This window comes from Caretta caretta, chromosome 20, assembly GCF_965140235.1.
Source record: "Caretta caretta isolate rCarCar2 chromosome 20, rCarCar1.hap1, whole genome shotgun sequence".
In the NCBI taxonomy this organism is placed as follows: domain Eukaryota; kingdom Metazoa; phylum Chordata; order Testudines; family Cheloniidae; genus Caretta; species Caretta caretta.
This window is the reverse complement of record NC_134225.1, coordinates 23133579-23147025: the sequence shown is the minus strand read 5'-3', so window position 1 is coordinate 23147025 and position 13447 is coordinate 23133579. Positions and strand designations below refer to the sequence as shown.

Here is a 13447-nt window from a genome sequence, read left to right as displayed (position 1 = left end):
GCCCCCAAGTCATCAGCCCAGTCTTCCTAGTGCCGTGAAGTCATTCAAGCCCCCCAGTGAGCTGGAGCTGGGGTTGGTGGCGGGGCGGGCCTCTGGCTCAGTCACCAAAGCTGCAGCGCCTCGCTCACCACTTACCCCAGCTCTGAGTGGCGTGAACTCTGCGAGCTTTTTCATCTCCCTGGACTCATTTGAGGATTCCTTGGCCGCTTAGCAACTCCTGCTTTGCTTCGCCCTCCCTTCCTGCTTATGAGATTGCTTCTCCCCATGCTGAACTTACCTGTGGTTCTGCCTGTGGGGCTTGGAATAGATTCTGTTCCAAGAGAGAAACAGAGTCACAGAGCATTGTGCGAGTGAGGAGACCCCAAACGCACAGCACCTTCCCCGTGAGTCGCCCACCTAGGGCTGAGGATTGCCGGATGGGGAATGCCCTCTGACTGAGCCTGGAGCTGGATAGAGAGCGGAGTCCTGCAGTACCATCAGCCTCCAGTAACCAAGGCCAGGAGCTCTCTCTATTATTTGCATTAGGGTAGCAACTGTGAGGAAGGACGGCCCAGTGATTAGGCACTAGCCAGACACATGGGAGACCTGGGGTCGTGTCCCTGCTCTGCCACAGACTCCCCGTGCGATATTGGGCAGGTTACTGCAGCTCTGTGCCTCAATTTCCTCTTGCGGTACACTGGGGATACTAGACCTGCCTGGCCTCACGGGGGGGGTTGGAAGGATTAATGCCCGAAAGGCTGTGATGTGCTTAGATACAAGGCAGTACCTAAGAGAGAGGCCCCAGCTGAGAGCGTGGCCCCATTGCGCCCTGCAGGGACAGTCCCTGCTACAGAAATCTGAACACACGTCAGGGTTCTGACCCTCATTTGACAGCTGGAGAAGGGGGGCATGGAGCGGTAAGCCTCAGCTTTGGAAAGAAAAGGAGTACTTGTGGCACCTTAGAGACTAACCAATTTATTTGAGCATGAGCTTTCGTGAGCTACAGCTCACTTCATCAGATGCATACCGTGGAAACTGCAGCAGACTTTATATATACACAGAGAATATGAAACAATACCTCCTCCCACCCCACTGTCCTGCTGGTAATAGCTTATCTAAAGTGATCAACAGGTGGGCCATTTCCAGCACAAATCCAGGTTTTCTCACCCTCCACCCCCCCCACACAAATTCATTCTCCTGCTGGTGCTAGCCCATCCAAAGTGACAACTCTTTACATAATCAAGTCGGGCTATTTCCTGCATAAATCCAGGTTTTCTCACATCCCCCCCACCCCCATACACACACAAACTCACTCTCCTGCTGGTAATGGCTGATCTAAACTGACCACTCTCCAAGTTTAAATCCAAGTTAAACCAGAACATCTGGGGGGGGGGGGGTAGGAAAAAACAAGAGGAAACAGGCTACCTTGCATAATGACTTAGCCACTCCCAGTCTCTATTTAAGCCTAAATTAATAGTATCCAATTTGCAAATGAATTCCAATTCAGCAGTTTCTCACTGGAGTCTGGATTTGAAGTTTTTTTGTTTTAAGATAGCGACCTTCATGTCTGTGATTGCGTGACCAGAGAGATTGAAGTGTTCTCCGACTGGTTTATGAATGTTATAATTCTTGACATCTGATTTGTGTCCATTTATTCTTTTACGTAGAGACTGTCCAGTTTGACTAATGTACATGGCAGAGGGGCATTGCTGGCACATGATGGCATATATCACATTGGTGGATGTGCAGGTGAACGAGCCTCTGATAGTGTGGCTGATGTTATTAGGCCCTGTGATGGTGTCCCCTGAATAGATATGTGGGCACAATTGGCAACGGGCTTTGTTGCAAGGATAAGTTCCTGGGTTAGTGGTTCTGTTGTGTGGTATGTGGTTGTTGGTGAGTATTTGCTTCAGGTTGCGGGGCTGTCTGTAGGCAAGGACTGGCCTGTCTCCCAAGACTTGTGAGAGTGTTGGGTCATCCTTTAGGATAGGTTGTAGATCCTTAATAATGCGTTGGAGGGGTTTTAGTTGGGGGCTGAAGGTGACCGCCCATGGACACTAAGTGACTTCCCCATGGTCGCACCAGAGGTCTGCCGCGTCCCAAGCCAATGTCACGACGCATCCGATGCAGCGCCCAGTGCATCTAGCGCCTGGAGCAGCAGCTGGATTTCAGGGACGTTCCTGGCTGGTGGAAGGTCTCGTGCCAGCCCTCCACACCGGACTGTCCAGGCAAGACTGGCTGTTGTGCTCCAGGGGGATCTCGGAGGGCATAAGCCCCAGACAAAGTGGCCGCAGGGTGTTGCCAGTCTTAGTGGGATGAGAGGGAAGCACCAAAGGACTCTCCAGTTACTCACCCTCCCCTGTGGCCAACCTGCAGAGCCCATGCAAGGCATAGGCAGACCAAGCAATTGCTTAGGGCTCCGAGCAGCTCAAGGAGGCCCCCTGTTTGCTTTTTATTATAAGAGCTTGCCTGTTTTGGGGGGGGTGTGATATTCCTGCGTAGAGCCCCCAGTGACTGCCAACTTGGCATTCGTGTGTGTCATCCCTGGCGTCAGCGCTGGGCCTGGTAGGATTCTGCGTACTCCTTTTCCTTGCTTGCGAATTAATTCCCCAGCTGCAGAGTCTGGCTGATCAAAGGCTGGGACAGCTGTGGGGAATTCCGTCTGCGGCTGCTAGTCACTGTCGCAGCTCCCTGCAGCAGCTAGCCACGTGCTGGCCTGAGCCCCTTCTGTGTAAGGCCTAGGGCGGAGCCCCAGAGCAGGGACAGCTGGGCTGTGCAGGGAGGGGTCCCCCCCATGCCACCCCTGCCAGAGTGTCCCTGTGAACAGGTTTGGCCTCTGGGCGGGGCTTACAGACCCCCCTACTGTCCTAGCTCGGCCCCCCAGCTGGGCTCCTGAGGAGCAGAGCTTTCAGGGCCCTGGGTTCAAGCCCTGGATCTGCTGCAAGCTCCCCCGTATGCTGTTGTCCCTTGGGGGTGGGGGGCAGGGGGCTGGTGCTGCCAAGGGAACTGGCCACCAGCTGGGGCATGGTCCCTGCTGCCAGTTACAGGGCTGTCCCATCGACCCAATGGGGTGGGTGTGAATCAGGAGTGACTTCAGGTGTGAGCAGAGGAGAACTGGGCTCCTAATTGCCTCCCCTCTTCCAGCCCCTGGTGAAGCCCTCCCAGCAGCATTTCCACTTCAGCGCCGATTCTCTGCTTCACCATTTGTAATGGGGATGGAGAACGGCAGCCACAGGATCCTGCCCCCTGAGCTGAAAGGCAAAGCTTGTGTCTGTTGCTCTGAGCTTGGCTGGAGCTGGGAGGACATAGGCCAAGGCCCCTTCAGCCCTTAAAAAGGGGCCAAAAATGCCCCTCGCTCAATTGGAGCCTCCTGGTCAGCAAGGAGATGCAGGAAGGGCCCTGCTTCCAGCCCCCAGTACAGGGATGGATATGGGGCATTCCTGCAATACACTGCTTCCGGGGGGCGAGGCGGGGCGAGCATGGGAATCAGAGCAAGAGTTAGAGCAGCCCTGGGACTGCTCTAACTGCCTCATGGGGGGCACCACAGGTAGGGGGAGAGGGCTGCTGCCATTGAGGCAGCGATATCCACTAAGCAGTGAGTCTGAGCTGGAGGCTGGGATAGCAGTTGAATTGCAGAAATGTCTTTTCCTCTGGGGTCTGCCAGGAAAATCCCAGAGACAGCTCACCACTGCCCCCAGCACGGGATTTGCAGGGCAGGCGGGAACCACTCTCTCCCCTCGGCCAATTTGCATAATCTAATTGCCTTGTGGGCTCATTAAGCCTCATGCTGCAATGAATTCCCTGCTGTGGAGCCATGGATTCCAGTCCCTGAGCTTAAAGAGTACAGACCGAGGGGGCCGACCTGCAGCTGTGTAAGCGTGCCCAAAGCTTGCACTGCCCCAGCCTGTGTGAGATGAGCCGTGTTTGGAGTAAGCGACAGATAGCGGAGCCCGGTGACACTTTTTGGTTTGAAAATGGCTTGTTTCTCCCCAAACCAACCATTTTTATTTGTAACTTTTCCCATTGTTGATGAGAGAGCTGCCCAGACCTGAGCTACTTCTGTTTTGAGAAGTGAAGAAAAGATGGGGGTTGTTTGTTTTCCTTTTTCCAGTTATTACACCCTGGCCACCTTTTCCAGCAGGAAAACAGGGGGCAGGTGAAAAACAAACAACAGGGAAAAATCATTTTAACTTTTGTAAACTGAAAATTATCTGGATTTTTCGGGGCTGGTTTTCTTTGAGAAAAAAATCAGGAACTTTTGAGTTGGGGTGAAAAACGCTGTCAGGGCGTTTAGGAAAGTCGGAGACGCTTCTTTTGACTGGCAGTGACAGGCGATGAATACGAGCCAGGTGCCACGGCCACTCTGCATTTCCTGGCCATTTCCCATTTTCTGTGGGGAAAATTACCTGTGTCATGGCTGCCATAAGGGGTCAGTCCGACAGCCTCTCTGGCCTGCTATCTTGTCTTGACCGTGATCAGTACCAGAGCTTCATGGGGAATATACAGAACAGGGCAATTTCAGAGAGCCCCACCCCTCTTCTTGGTGTCTGTCAGTCAGAGGTTTAGGATCACCCTAAGGGTGATGGGGCTATATCCCTGGCCAGCTTGGCTAATAGCCATTGATGGACCTGCCCTCCAGGAGCTTATCTAGTTCTTTTTTTAACCCCATTATAGTTTTGGCCATTATATAGACTAGCAGGGTTGGAAGGGACCTCATGAGGTATCTAGTCCAACCCCCTGCTCAAAGCAGGGCCAATCCCCAATTTTTGCCCCAGATCCCTAAATGGCCCCCTCAAGCATTGAACTCACTACCCTGGGTTTAACAGGCCAAACCACCGAGCTGTCCCTCCCCCCAGGTTAATTGTGCATTGTGTGAAAAAGTATTTCCTCTCGTTTGTATTAACCCGTGGCCTATTTAATTGGGTGGCCCGCTGGATTTTGTATTATGGGAAGGGGTCAATAAGACTTCACTTTCCCCACACCAGCCATGATTTTGGAGACCTCTATCACAAGGGTTCTCAACTTTTTCTTTCTGAGCCCCCCCCCCCCCCCCCCGCTATAAAAAAATCCACAGCCCACCTGTGCCACAACTAGTTTTCTGTATACAAAATCCAGGACTGGCTTTAGGGGGTGGCAAGCTGGGCGATTGTCTGGGGACCCCCAGGCAGCTAAGTTGCTCAGACTTTGACTTCAGCCCCCGGTGACGGGACTCAGGGCCCCAGGCTTCAGCCCCATGCGGTGGGATTTCAGCTTTCGGCCCTGGGCCCCAGTGAGTCTAATGCTTGGGGACCCCCTGAAGCCTGCTCATGGCCCCCCAGGGGGCCTCGGACCCTGGTTGAGAACCACTGATCTATCATATCCCCCCTTAATCTTTCTTTGTGCTAGGGCACAAAGGTGGTCCTTGAGCCAGGTGTTTTCCACCCACAAGAGACAGAAGATCTTAGGAACAAATGAAATAGACAAAGTCGAGGAAGTTTGATAGTTCTCTGTTTTCAGATGGGGAAACTGAGGCAGGGGCCACTAAGTGTTTAGATTTCAGAGTAACAGCCGTGTTAGTCTGTATTCTCAAAAAGAAAAGGAGGACTTGTGGCACCTTAGAGACTAACCAATGTATTTGAGCATAAATTGGTTAGTCTCTAAGGTGCCACAAGTACTCCTTTTCTTTAAGTGCTTAGAGGAATTGTTTTGTTCTGGGCGGTTAGACTAACGGGCTTAGCACCAGGGGACTCTGGACATCTAATATCCCCTTCCTTTGGGGAAGATGGGACAGGGGTCTTCCTCATTGAGTTGGCAGCTGTCACGGAGATTTACCTGTGTGTGTGACCTGTCTGTGTCTCCGTGAGGCTAGCTGAGGCAGGGGAAAGCTGCAGAGAGCAGCAGTACATCCCTGTGAGCAGGTCACCGACCTGCAACTCGGCAGACCTGTCTCCTCGTCCTGGCTTGGCCACTGGCCAATCGAGCAACCTTGGGCAAGTCACTTCCCCACTCCCCTGCCTCTTTTTCCCCAGCAGTAAAAGGAGGGCAGTGATGCTGAGCTCTCCCGAGGGAAAGCGCTGTAGGAGAGCTCGGGACCATCCCTACTCCTGGGGCTAGTGAGGGCGTGCGGGGGGGGGGCGAATGCGCCCCTTAATTCACCACTGCCCTGTGCTTGCACCCCCAAGCGTGGGGCTTGGCTCCCACCTTGCCCTGAGGCGAAGGCGAGCTGGAGGAGCCATGGCCCCTTCCCCCCTGCAGCTGGTGCGATGGGAGAGTCGGGGGCCCCTTTTATCCCTGCCTTGCAGACTTGTCCCCACCGCACCCCCCGGCTGCTTGCCGGGCTGGGGGGGCCCGCCTGGCTGGGGGGTTCCTCCGCGGCGCTCGCCCTCGCTGCGCCCTGCTGGGGGTCCGAGCCCCCGCCACCCCCGGCGCTGCGCCCCGCCGGTTGCTCGCTCTCGGGGCAACCCGCGCTGCCCGGGGCTCCCTCGCCGCCGCCTGCAGAGGGGGAGCAGCCGCCCGCGCTCGCTGCGCTCCCCCCTCGCCGGAATCTGCGCGCCCGTCTCCATTCATGCGCCGCGCTGGGGCGGGAGGGACCTGCCCCAGCCCTCCCCTCCGCCAGCCCCCCGCCACCCCGGCCGGCGGCCAGCTGCCCAGCCCCGCTCCTGTCGCCGGCTCGGCCCCCGGCCGTCAACAAAGGGCGAGCGGCTGCTCCGCCGGGCTGGGGCGCAGCCGCACCGTGGGGACGCGCAGCCGGGGAGCCGCTCCTAGCCGGCCCAGCGAGGTAAGCGCGCCGCGGGATGCCGCGGGCCCCTGCCCCCCCCGGGCAGCCCCTCCCCGGAGCCGCTCGACGCCCCGTTATCCGCCGGCGGCTGCTGCAGCGTCCTGGGGCGCAGCCTTCGCATCCCCGCCGGGCCGGGCCGGGCCCCCCGGGTGTGGGCGCTGCCGGCCGGGGGCGCACGGCGGGTCCCGGAGGGGAGATGCGGGCAGCGCTCGGCCGCCAGGCCCGCAGCTTGCCGGAGCGTGTGTGAGAGTCAGCTGGGGGGTGTGTGTGTGTGTGAAATCCATACCGACAATCAGCTGTGTGTGAGAGAGAGAAAGAGAAATCCATAGGGACAGTCAGCTGGTGTGTGTGTGTGTGTGAAATCTATAGGGACAGTCAACTGGGTTGTGTGTGTGTAATTCATAGGGACAGTCAGCTGGTATGTGTGTGTGTGTGTGTGTGTGTGAAATCTATAGGGACACTCAACTGGGTTGTGTGTGTATAATTCATAGGGACAGTCAGGGGTGTGTGTGTTTGTAATCCATAGGGACAGTCCTGTGTGTGTGTGCACGTGTGTGAAATCCATAGGGAGTCAGCTGGGGGGTGTGCGTGCGAGGCTGCAATACGTGGGCACAGTTAGCTAGAGGGGTTGCAGGGCCTCGGCACCGTCTTTTGCCCTGTGCGCTGCTCCTTTTCTGAGCACAGAGGCTCTGCACCGGGCACTCCCTTTAGGGTCTGCAGCATGGCCCTTCGTCTCTCTCCCCTCCCCACCCCGGGGTTTCGGGCTGGATGTGCACATTGCAAACCTCTCCCTTGGTTGTTTTCACCACGGCCCGTGGTACTGCTCCATTTCTCAGTGGGGGAAGGGGGGAGCCATATCCCTGCATGTGCCCAGAGTTGTGGTTGTTTGTTTTTACTTTGCATTCATGGTGGATTCCACCCTCTCCCTAACGCTGCCACAGAGACCGGCTCGCTGGATTGATGAATCACCCCATGGCTATCAGTCCTCATTAAATCCATCCAATCACCCCGTGGCTGTCAATCCCCATTAAAGTCTCAGGCTTTCCCCCTAGATCTGGGGCCTGCGCAGCTCCCCACCTGCCCAGCAGCCGTGGCGGTGTTGGTGCGGTGCTGGAAAAGCCCATATTTTCCCTCCTCCAGCAGCTCGGTGGAGTCTCCCCTGCAAGGCACGGCATCCTGCCTCCCACAGGGCAAGCAGACCGTGCGCTGCATAGCAAACGTGAACCGCAACGGCCATGCCAAAGCAAAAAAGGGACCAGGAGATTAAGGAGGAGCGGAAGCCCTGATGCAAATCTAGAGTAATTCTACTGAAGGATCCTGATAGACACCAGCATTTCTGACACCAGAATCTGGCCCTCCTGGTGGTTTCAGCTGGTGGGTTAGGAATCCCTCATTATAGCATGAAGTAAAGCCATGTTCTAGTTGGGAGCTGGGGCCTGCAGCCTCTGGTTTCTGGCACAAAGCACTAAACCACTGCACAGAGCATATTTTGCTCTCCTCTCCATTCAGCACAAATTAAGTTCCTCCCAGTATGCAGGGGTTAATGACTTGAGTTGCCCAGTGATCTCTGGGAGCTAGGGGTCAAGTTCCCAGCATGCAACTTGCTCCATCTCATAATGCCGCACATAAACCATAATTTTTGCGCCTTTTATTAAAAATCCCACAAACCTGCGTGGGACTTTTCTGACTCCACCTCCTCTGACAGAAGCATGAAGCTCAGAGAGCTCTATGCTGTTCTCATGAACATTGCAAATACAGGATGCACAATTCTCCTGTATTTGTAGACCCGCAGGGAGTACCAGGGGACATGACCATTTCTTTGAGGACAGTTTGCTGATGGACATAGCAAAAAACAATTCAAAGGTGCTGGTGGCGTTCACAGAGCAGCTGCAAATGGTGGAGTCCTGCTTCTGGGCCCAAGAAAGGAGCACGGGCTGGTGGGATCGCGTTGTGGTGCAAGGAGGATGCGCAGTAGCTACAGAACTTTTGGATGCGAAAGGCCACATTCCTGGAGCGGGATGCCAAGCTTGCCCCAGGCCTCCAGCGCAGGAACACGAGAATAAGAGCTGCACTGACAGTGGAGAAGCGAGTGGTGATTGCGCTGTGAAAACTTGCAGTGCCGGATGGCTCCTGGTCAGCGGGAAATCATTCTGGAGTGGGAAAATCCACTGTTGCCATGCGAGAGTGTGGGGCCATTTATCGTCTCCTGCTCTGCAGGACTGTGGCTCTTGGCAATGTGCAGGACAGAGCGGATGGATTTGCAGCAATGGGGTTTCTGAACTGCGGTGAGGCAATCGATGGCACAGATATCCCTGTTTTGGCATCTGCATACAGAAAAGGCCACTTTCCTATGGTTATGCGAGTGTTGGTGGATCACTGGGCATGTTTCACCAGTGTCCATGTGGGCTGGTCAGGGCATGTGCAGGACGCTCACATCTTTAAGAACACAGGACTGTTCAGAGAGCTGCAAGCGGAGACATACTTTCTCAGCCAGTATATTACCATTTAAATGCTGGTAATGGTCCTGGGGGACCCATCCTACTCCTTGCTCCCCCAGCTCATGCAGCCTTACACTGGCCACCTTGACAGCACCACAGATTGATCCAACTTCTGGCTCAGCAGGGCAGAAAGGCAGTTGACTGTGCTTTTGGTAGCCTGAAGGGGCGCTGGCGGTGTTTACTTACTGGATTGGATCTCAGTGAGAAATATATCCCCATGGTTACAGCTGCCTGCTGCGTCCTGCGAAGTGTCTGCGAGGCAAAGGGGGAAAAGCTGGCACCAGGGCGGAGGTGGAGCAGCTGTCAGCTGAGTTTGAACAGCCAGATAGAAGGGCTAGCATGAGAGCCCACCAGGGAGCTAGGCTATAGAAGGAGGCTTGGAAAGAACAGTTTAACTGTTAGCCGCAGCAGCATTCTGAGCCAGACTGGTCTTTGGACCTTGAACACTGGGAGTTGCTAAGAATTGTGCAGTGCCAGCTGTACGTTTGCAGAGGTGGCTGGGAGTTTTCCTGAAGCCATGAATTCTGTGGCACTTGCTGTACATTTACAAGCACTGTTTGCTTTGACTATGGCTCTGCATTCTGCAATATTTGTTGTGAACTAAGAAAGACAGTTTGATTCTCCAAAAATAGAACTTGATTGAGCCGGGAAAAACCAGTGCAGAAGATCAATGGGCAAAAAACCACCCAGGCAAAGTTTATATACATTTTAACATAAGTTAATGTAGTGAAACTTTAAAATAAGAAAGGGAGTAAATGTTTATGTCCATTTGACTGCACAAATGTCGTCCATTGTGGCTACACGTACACTGACCTGTGAGAACCAAAGCTATGGCTTTCCTTGCTGGCCCCCAGGGTGGAGTGGTCGGGTAGGGATATGGCCCATGATAGAACCATAGAACTGGACGGGACCTTGAGAGGTCATCTAGTCCAGTCCCCTGTACTCATGGCAGGACTAATGCCACGTGGAATGATTCCAGGCGTAGGGAGCAGTGATCACGGAGTTCTTCTAGGAGTGCAAAGGGTGGGGAGTCTGGGATTTTTGGACCTGTACGTCAACCAGGGTCTGCAGCATTTGAGTTTGCTACTTGAGAAGACCCAATATGTCCTGATCCATCTCCCTCTCCTTATCCTGCTGGCAGTCCTGGGCGTTTCTCTTGTCCACTCTTTCCTTCTCCAGGCTGCTGGTCATATTGACACTCCAGATCCTTTGTTCACGGTCCGAGGCAGCACGGGCTTGCAGGATCTCATTGAGCATGTTCTCTCTCGTCCTCTTCTTTCTCCTGCTCATCAGGGTCAGGTGTTCCATGGGCACGGAGGGTGCACCCGTCAAGGCCGCAATGGCAAAAGCTGCTGGTGAAAGCAGACCAGTGTGCTATTGTATTGACAGTCTCAATGGAAAGGGAACAAGAAGTTTCAAAACTCCCTTCCCTTAGTTCCATAAACAGTTTTAATAAGACACGCTTCTTGACACAGGTCCGCTCGCCAGCACCAGCCACGTGAGTCTGGCCTGCGAGGGTCAAGGGGTGGGGGGAAGGATTTTCTGTCTGTGAAGGGTTTCAGAGTTGTAGCCGTGTTAGTCTATATCAGCAAAAACAAAGAGGAGTCCTTGTGGCACACCTTCTTGTCAGCTGTTTGAAATGGGCCACCTTGATTACATTGGCCTCATTAGCACCACAAAAGTGATTTTTTCCTCCCTTGGTATTCACCCCTTCTTGTCAACTGTAGAGAATAGCTCACTTCCACCTTAATTGAATTGGCTCATTAGCACTGATGCCCCACTTGGTAAGGCAACTCCCATCTTTTCATGTGCTGTGTATTTATACCTCCCTACTGTATTTTCCACTCCATGCATCTGATGAAGTGGGTTTAGCCCATGAAAGCTTATGTAAAAGCAGCAGGTCTGTGAGCCTGCCCCTGATCTATTGTTGCCCTCCCTGGCCTAAGTTCCTTCACCTGCACACGGCATAGCAGCTGATCACTGTCGTGCCCCTTTGCCCACATCCCCTGGGCAATCTCCTCATAGGTGCCCACGTTTCTACGGCAGGCCCATAACTGTGCCTGGATCCCAGGGGATCCAACACATTCTGTCTGCTCCCGACAGGAGCGTGTCTAGTGCTTGGAGCCGGCGTGGTCGGCTGGGCAGCTGCACGCAATGAGGGAGAGCTGCCAGGTGTGCTCACCAAGGTGGGTCATCAGGAAAAGACATTTCAAAACCACACACGTGGCTTTAAAGGGGGGGTGTGTGGGGCATGTCCTTCCCGTTTTGACTCTGACCCCTGGACGGTGGAGTTTAAAATTGTGAGCAGTGCGGTCGCTGTCGCAGGGAATGGGGCATTGTGGGACAGCTGCTGGAGGACTCTCAGGGTTGACACGGGTCATGCCGTGTCTACATTTGCACTGCGTCAACCACAGCAGGTCAGCCCCGGCTCCACGCCTTTCAGGGAGACGGTTTTACTGCACCGCTTATGCTGACGGGAGCTGAACATGAGTGTAGAGACGCCCAAATAGGGTGACGCACATCGATGTACAGCAACCTAATGCTGTAGCGTAGATCAGACCTTAGCCGGACCTCTGGTCCGATCCAGCCTGGCAGTTCCTGGGTTCATACCATGAAAAATGCACCTCTTGTTTCCAGTCCAAATGTGTCTCGCTTCAGTGTCTGGCCACTGGGTCTCATTCTGTCTCTTATCAGCTCTTATCGGAAATCTCCCCCTGCTTCCCAGTAGGTACTTATAGACCTTAACCGCGTCCCCGCTCCTCCTTCTCTTGGCGCTAATGAGATGGTGCTTTGTAAGTCTCTGACAGCTAGGCAGGTTTTCCAGCTCTTGGCTCGCTCTCTGAAAGTATCCGTGTTTGTAGATTGCCAGCGCGGGCAGGTCTAGATTCCCCCCCCCATCAGATGCATGCTTGGAAAGGTTCAGTTGCGTGAGTGCAATTTGTTCTGTGTAAGGGTTAAATTCACCCCACAGGGCCGAGACACCCTTTAAGTCTTGCTCCGTGCCTTTAGGCAAGACTTGAAGGACACCTAGATCTTGTGTGGCTTCCTCGGCAGCAGGCTGAATTTCAGAGTCCGTCTCTGCATCAGGGGCAAGGGTGCATTTCCTACCAACAGTATCACCCTGGCTGGGTTGTCCAGAGAGAGCAGCCAAGTCCCCCACCCACGCTCGGAAGGAGCCTGGCTTTCAACCCCACTGCCACCCACGCAGGAGCAATCGGGCCACGTTTCCTGTTGGCACATGGGGTACTGGAGCCAAGAAAAAAGCCCCCAGAAACTGCATTCCTGCAGCCAGCCAGCTCTGCGCAAGCAGCCCGAAAGGAGAAGCTGCAAAGGTCTTTATATGGCAATTATTATTCCCCCCGCCCTCTGTGTTCGCACTAAAGCGGGGGGGGATAAACCAGTGCTACGTAAAATGATCAGATGTGTTTCCCTAATAATGCCAGCCATGCATAGCTAGTACCAGCACCCAGGAGAGTTTGTTGATTCCTTTCCATCTCAGTCAATATACAGCATAGAAACTCTCTAGTCCATCAGTGCAGGATTCCTGCCCCCCCAATCTGTTCCCTCCTCCTCAGCATTGGGTAGGAATTCTTAATGTTGGGGACAGGGAAAGTAGACGAGGACAGATTGAAACTGTTGACCTTCGCTTATTCTGTATCCCTCTATTGTCTCTCCTCTCTGTTTTAGGGTTTGTCTACACAGGGACACTCAGGCAAATTAATCCAAATGAATTTTTAAAGTGGATTAGTTAAACTGCATTAAACCCCCGCATGGACACTCTCATTCAGAATTAAAGTGGTCTGATTTTGGTTTAGCGTAATTCACTTTGGAAGCTAAAGCAAATTAAGGCCACATTAATTCTGAATGAGAGTGTCCATGCAGCGATTTAACGTGGTTTAACTAATCCACTTTAAATTCTCATTTATTCAGATTAATTTGCCTGAGTATCTCTATCTTAGTACTTAGCTGGCTCCTATCACCGTAGGATCTGGGCACTGCTCCGACACACTGAACCTCGCAGTGCCCCTGGGAGGCCAGGCACTGCAATTACTCCCATTGTAGAGATGAGCAAACTGAGGCACAGATCCTCTAAAGTGCTTAGGCTCCTCACTTCCATTGATTTCAGTGGAGCCTAAATATCTTTGAGGGCCTGGGCCAGAGAGCATAAGGGTGCACCTGTGCTGTAATTCCCAGCTCGAGGGGATGCAGCCAC

At 53.9% G+C, this 13447-nt stretch overlaps 1 protein-coding gene across 2 annotated transcripts in view; it reads left to right on the top strand.

Annotated features, from left to right (window-relative positions):
- The first annotated feature begins 6508 nt into the window (after positions 1-6508).
- PDE4A (phosphodiesterase 4A) overlaps positions 6509-13447 on the top strand; it is a 152666-nt gene continuing 145727 nt past the window's right edge. For both annotated transcript variants that reach the window (XM_075121470.1, XM_075121469.1), the window contains exon 1: positions 6509-6736. In XM_075121470.1, the coding sequence (XP_074977571.1) occupies positions 6524-6736 (213 nt within the window). In that variant the 5' untranslated portion in view covers positions 6509-6523. The remainder of the gene's footprint in view (positions 6737-13447) is intronic.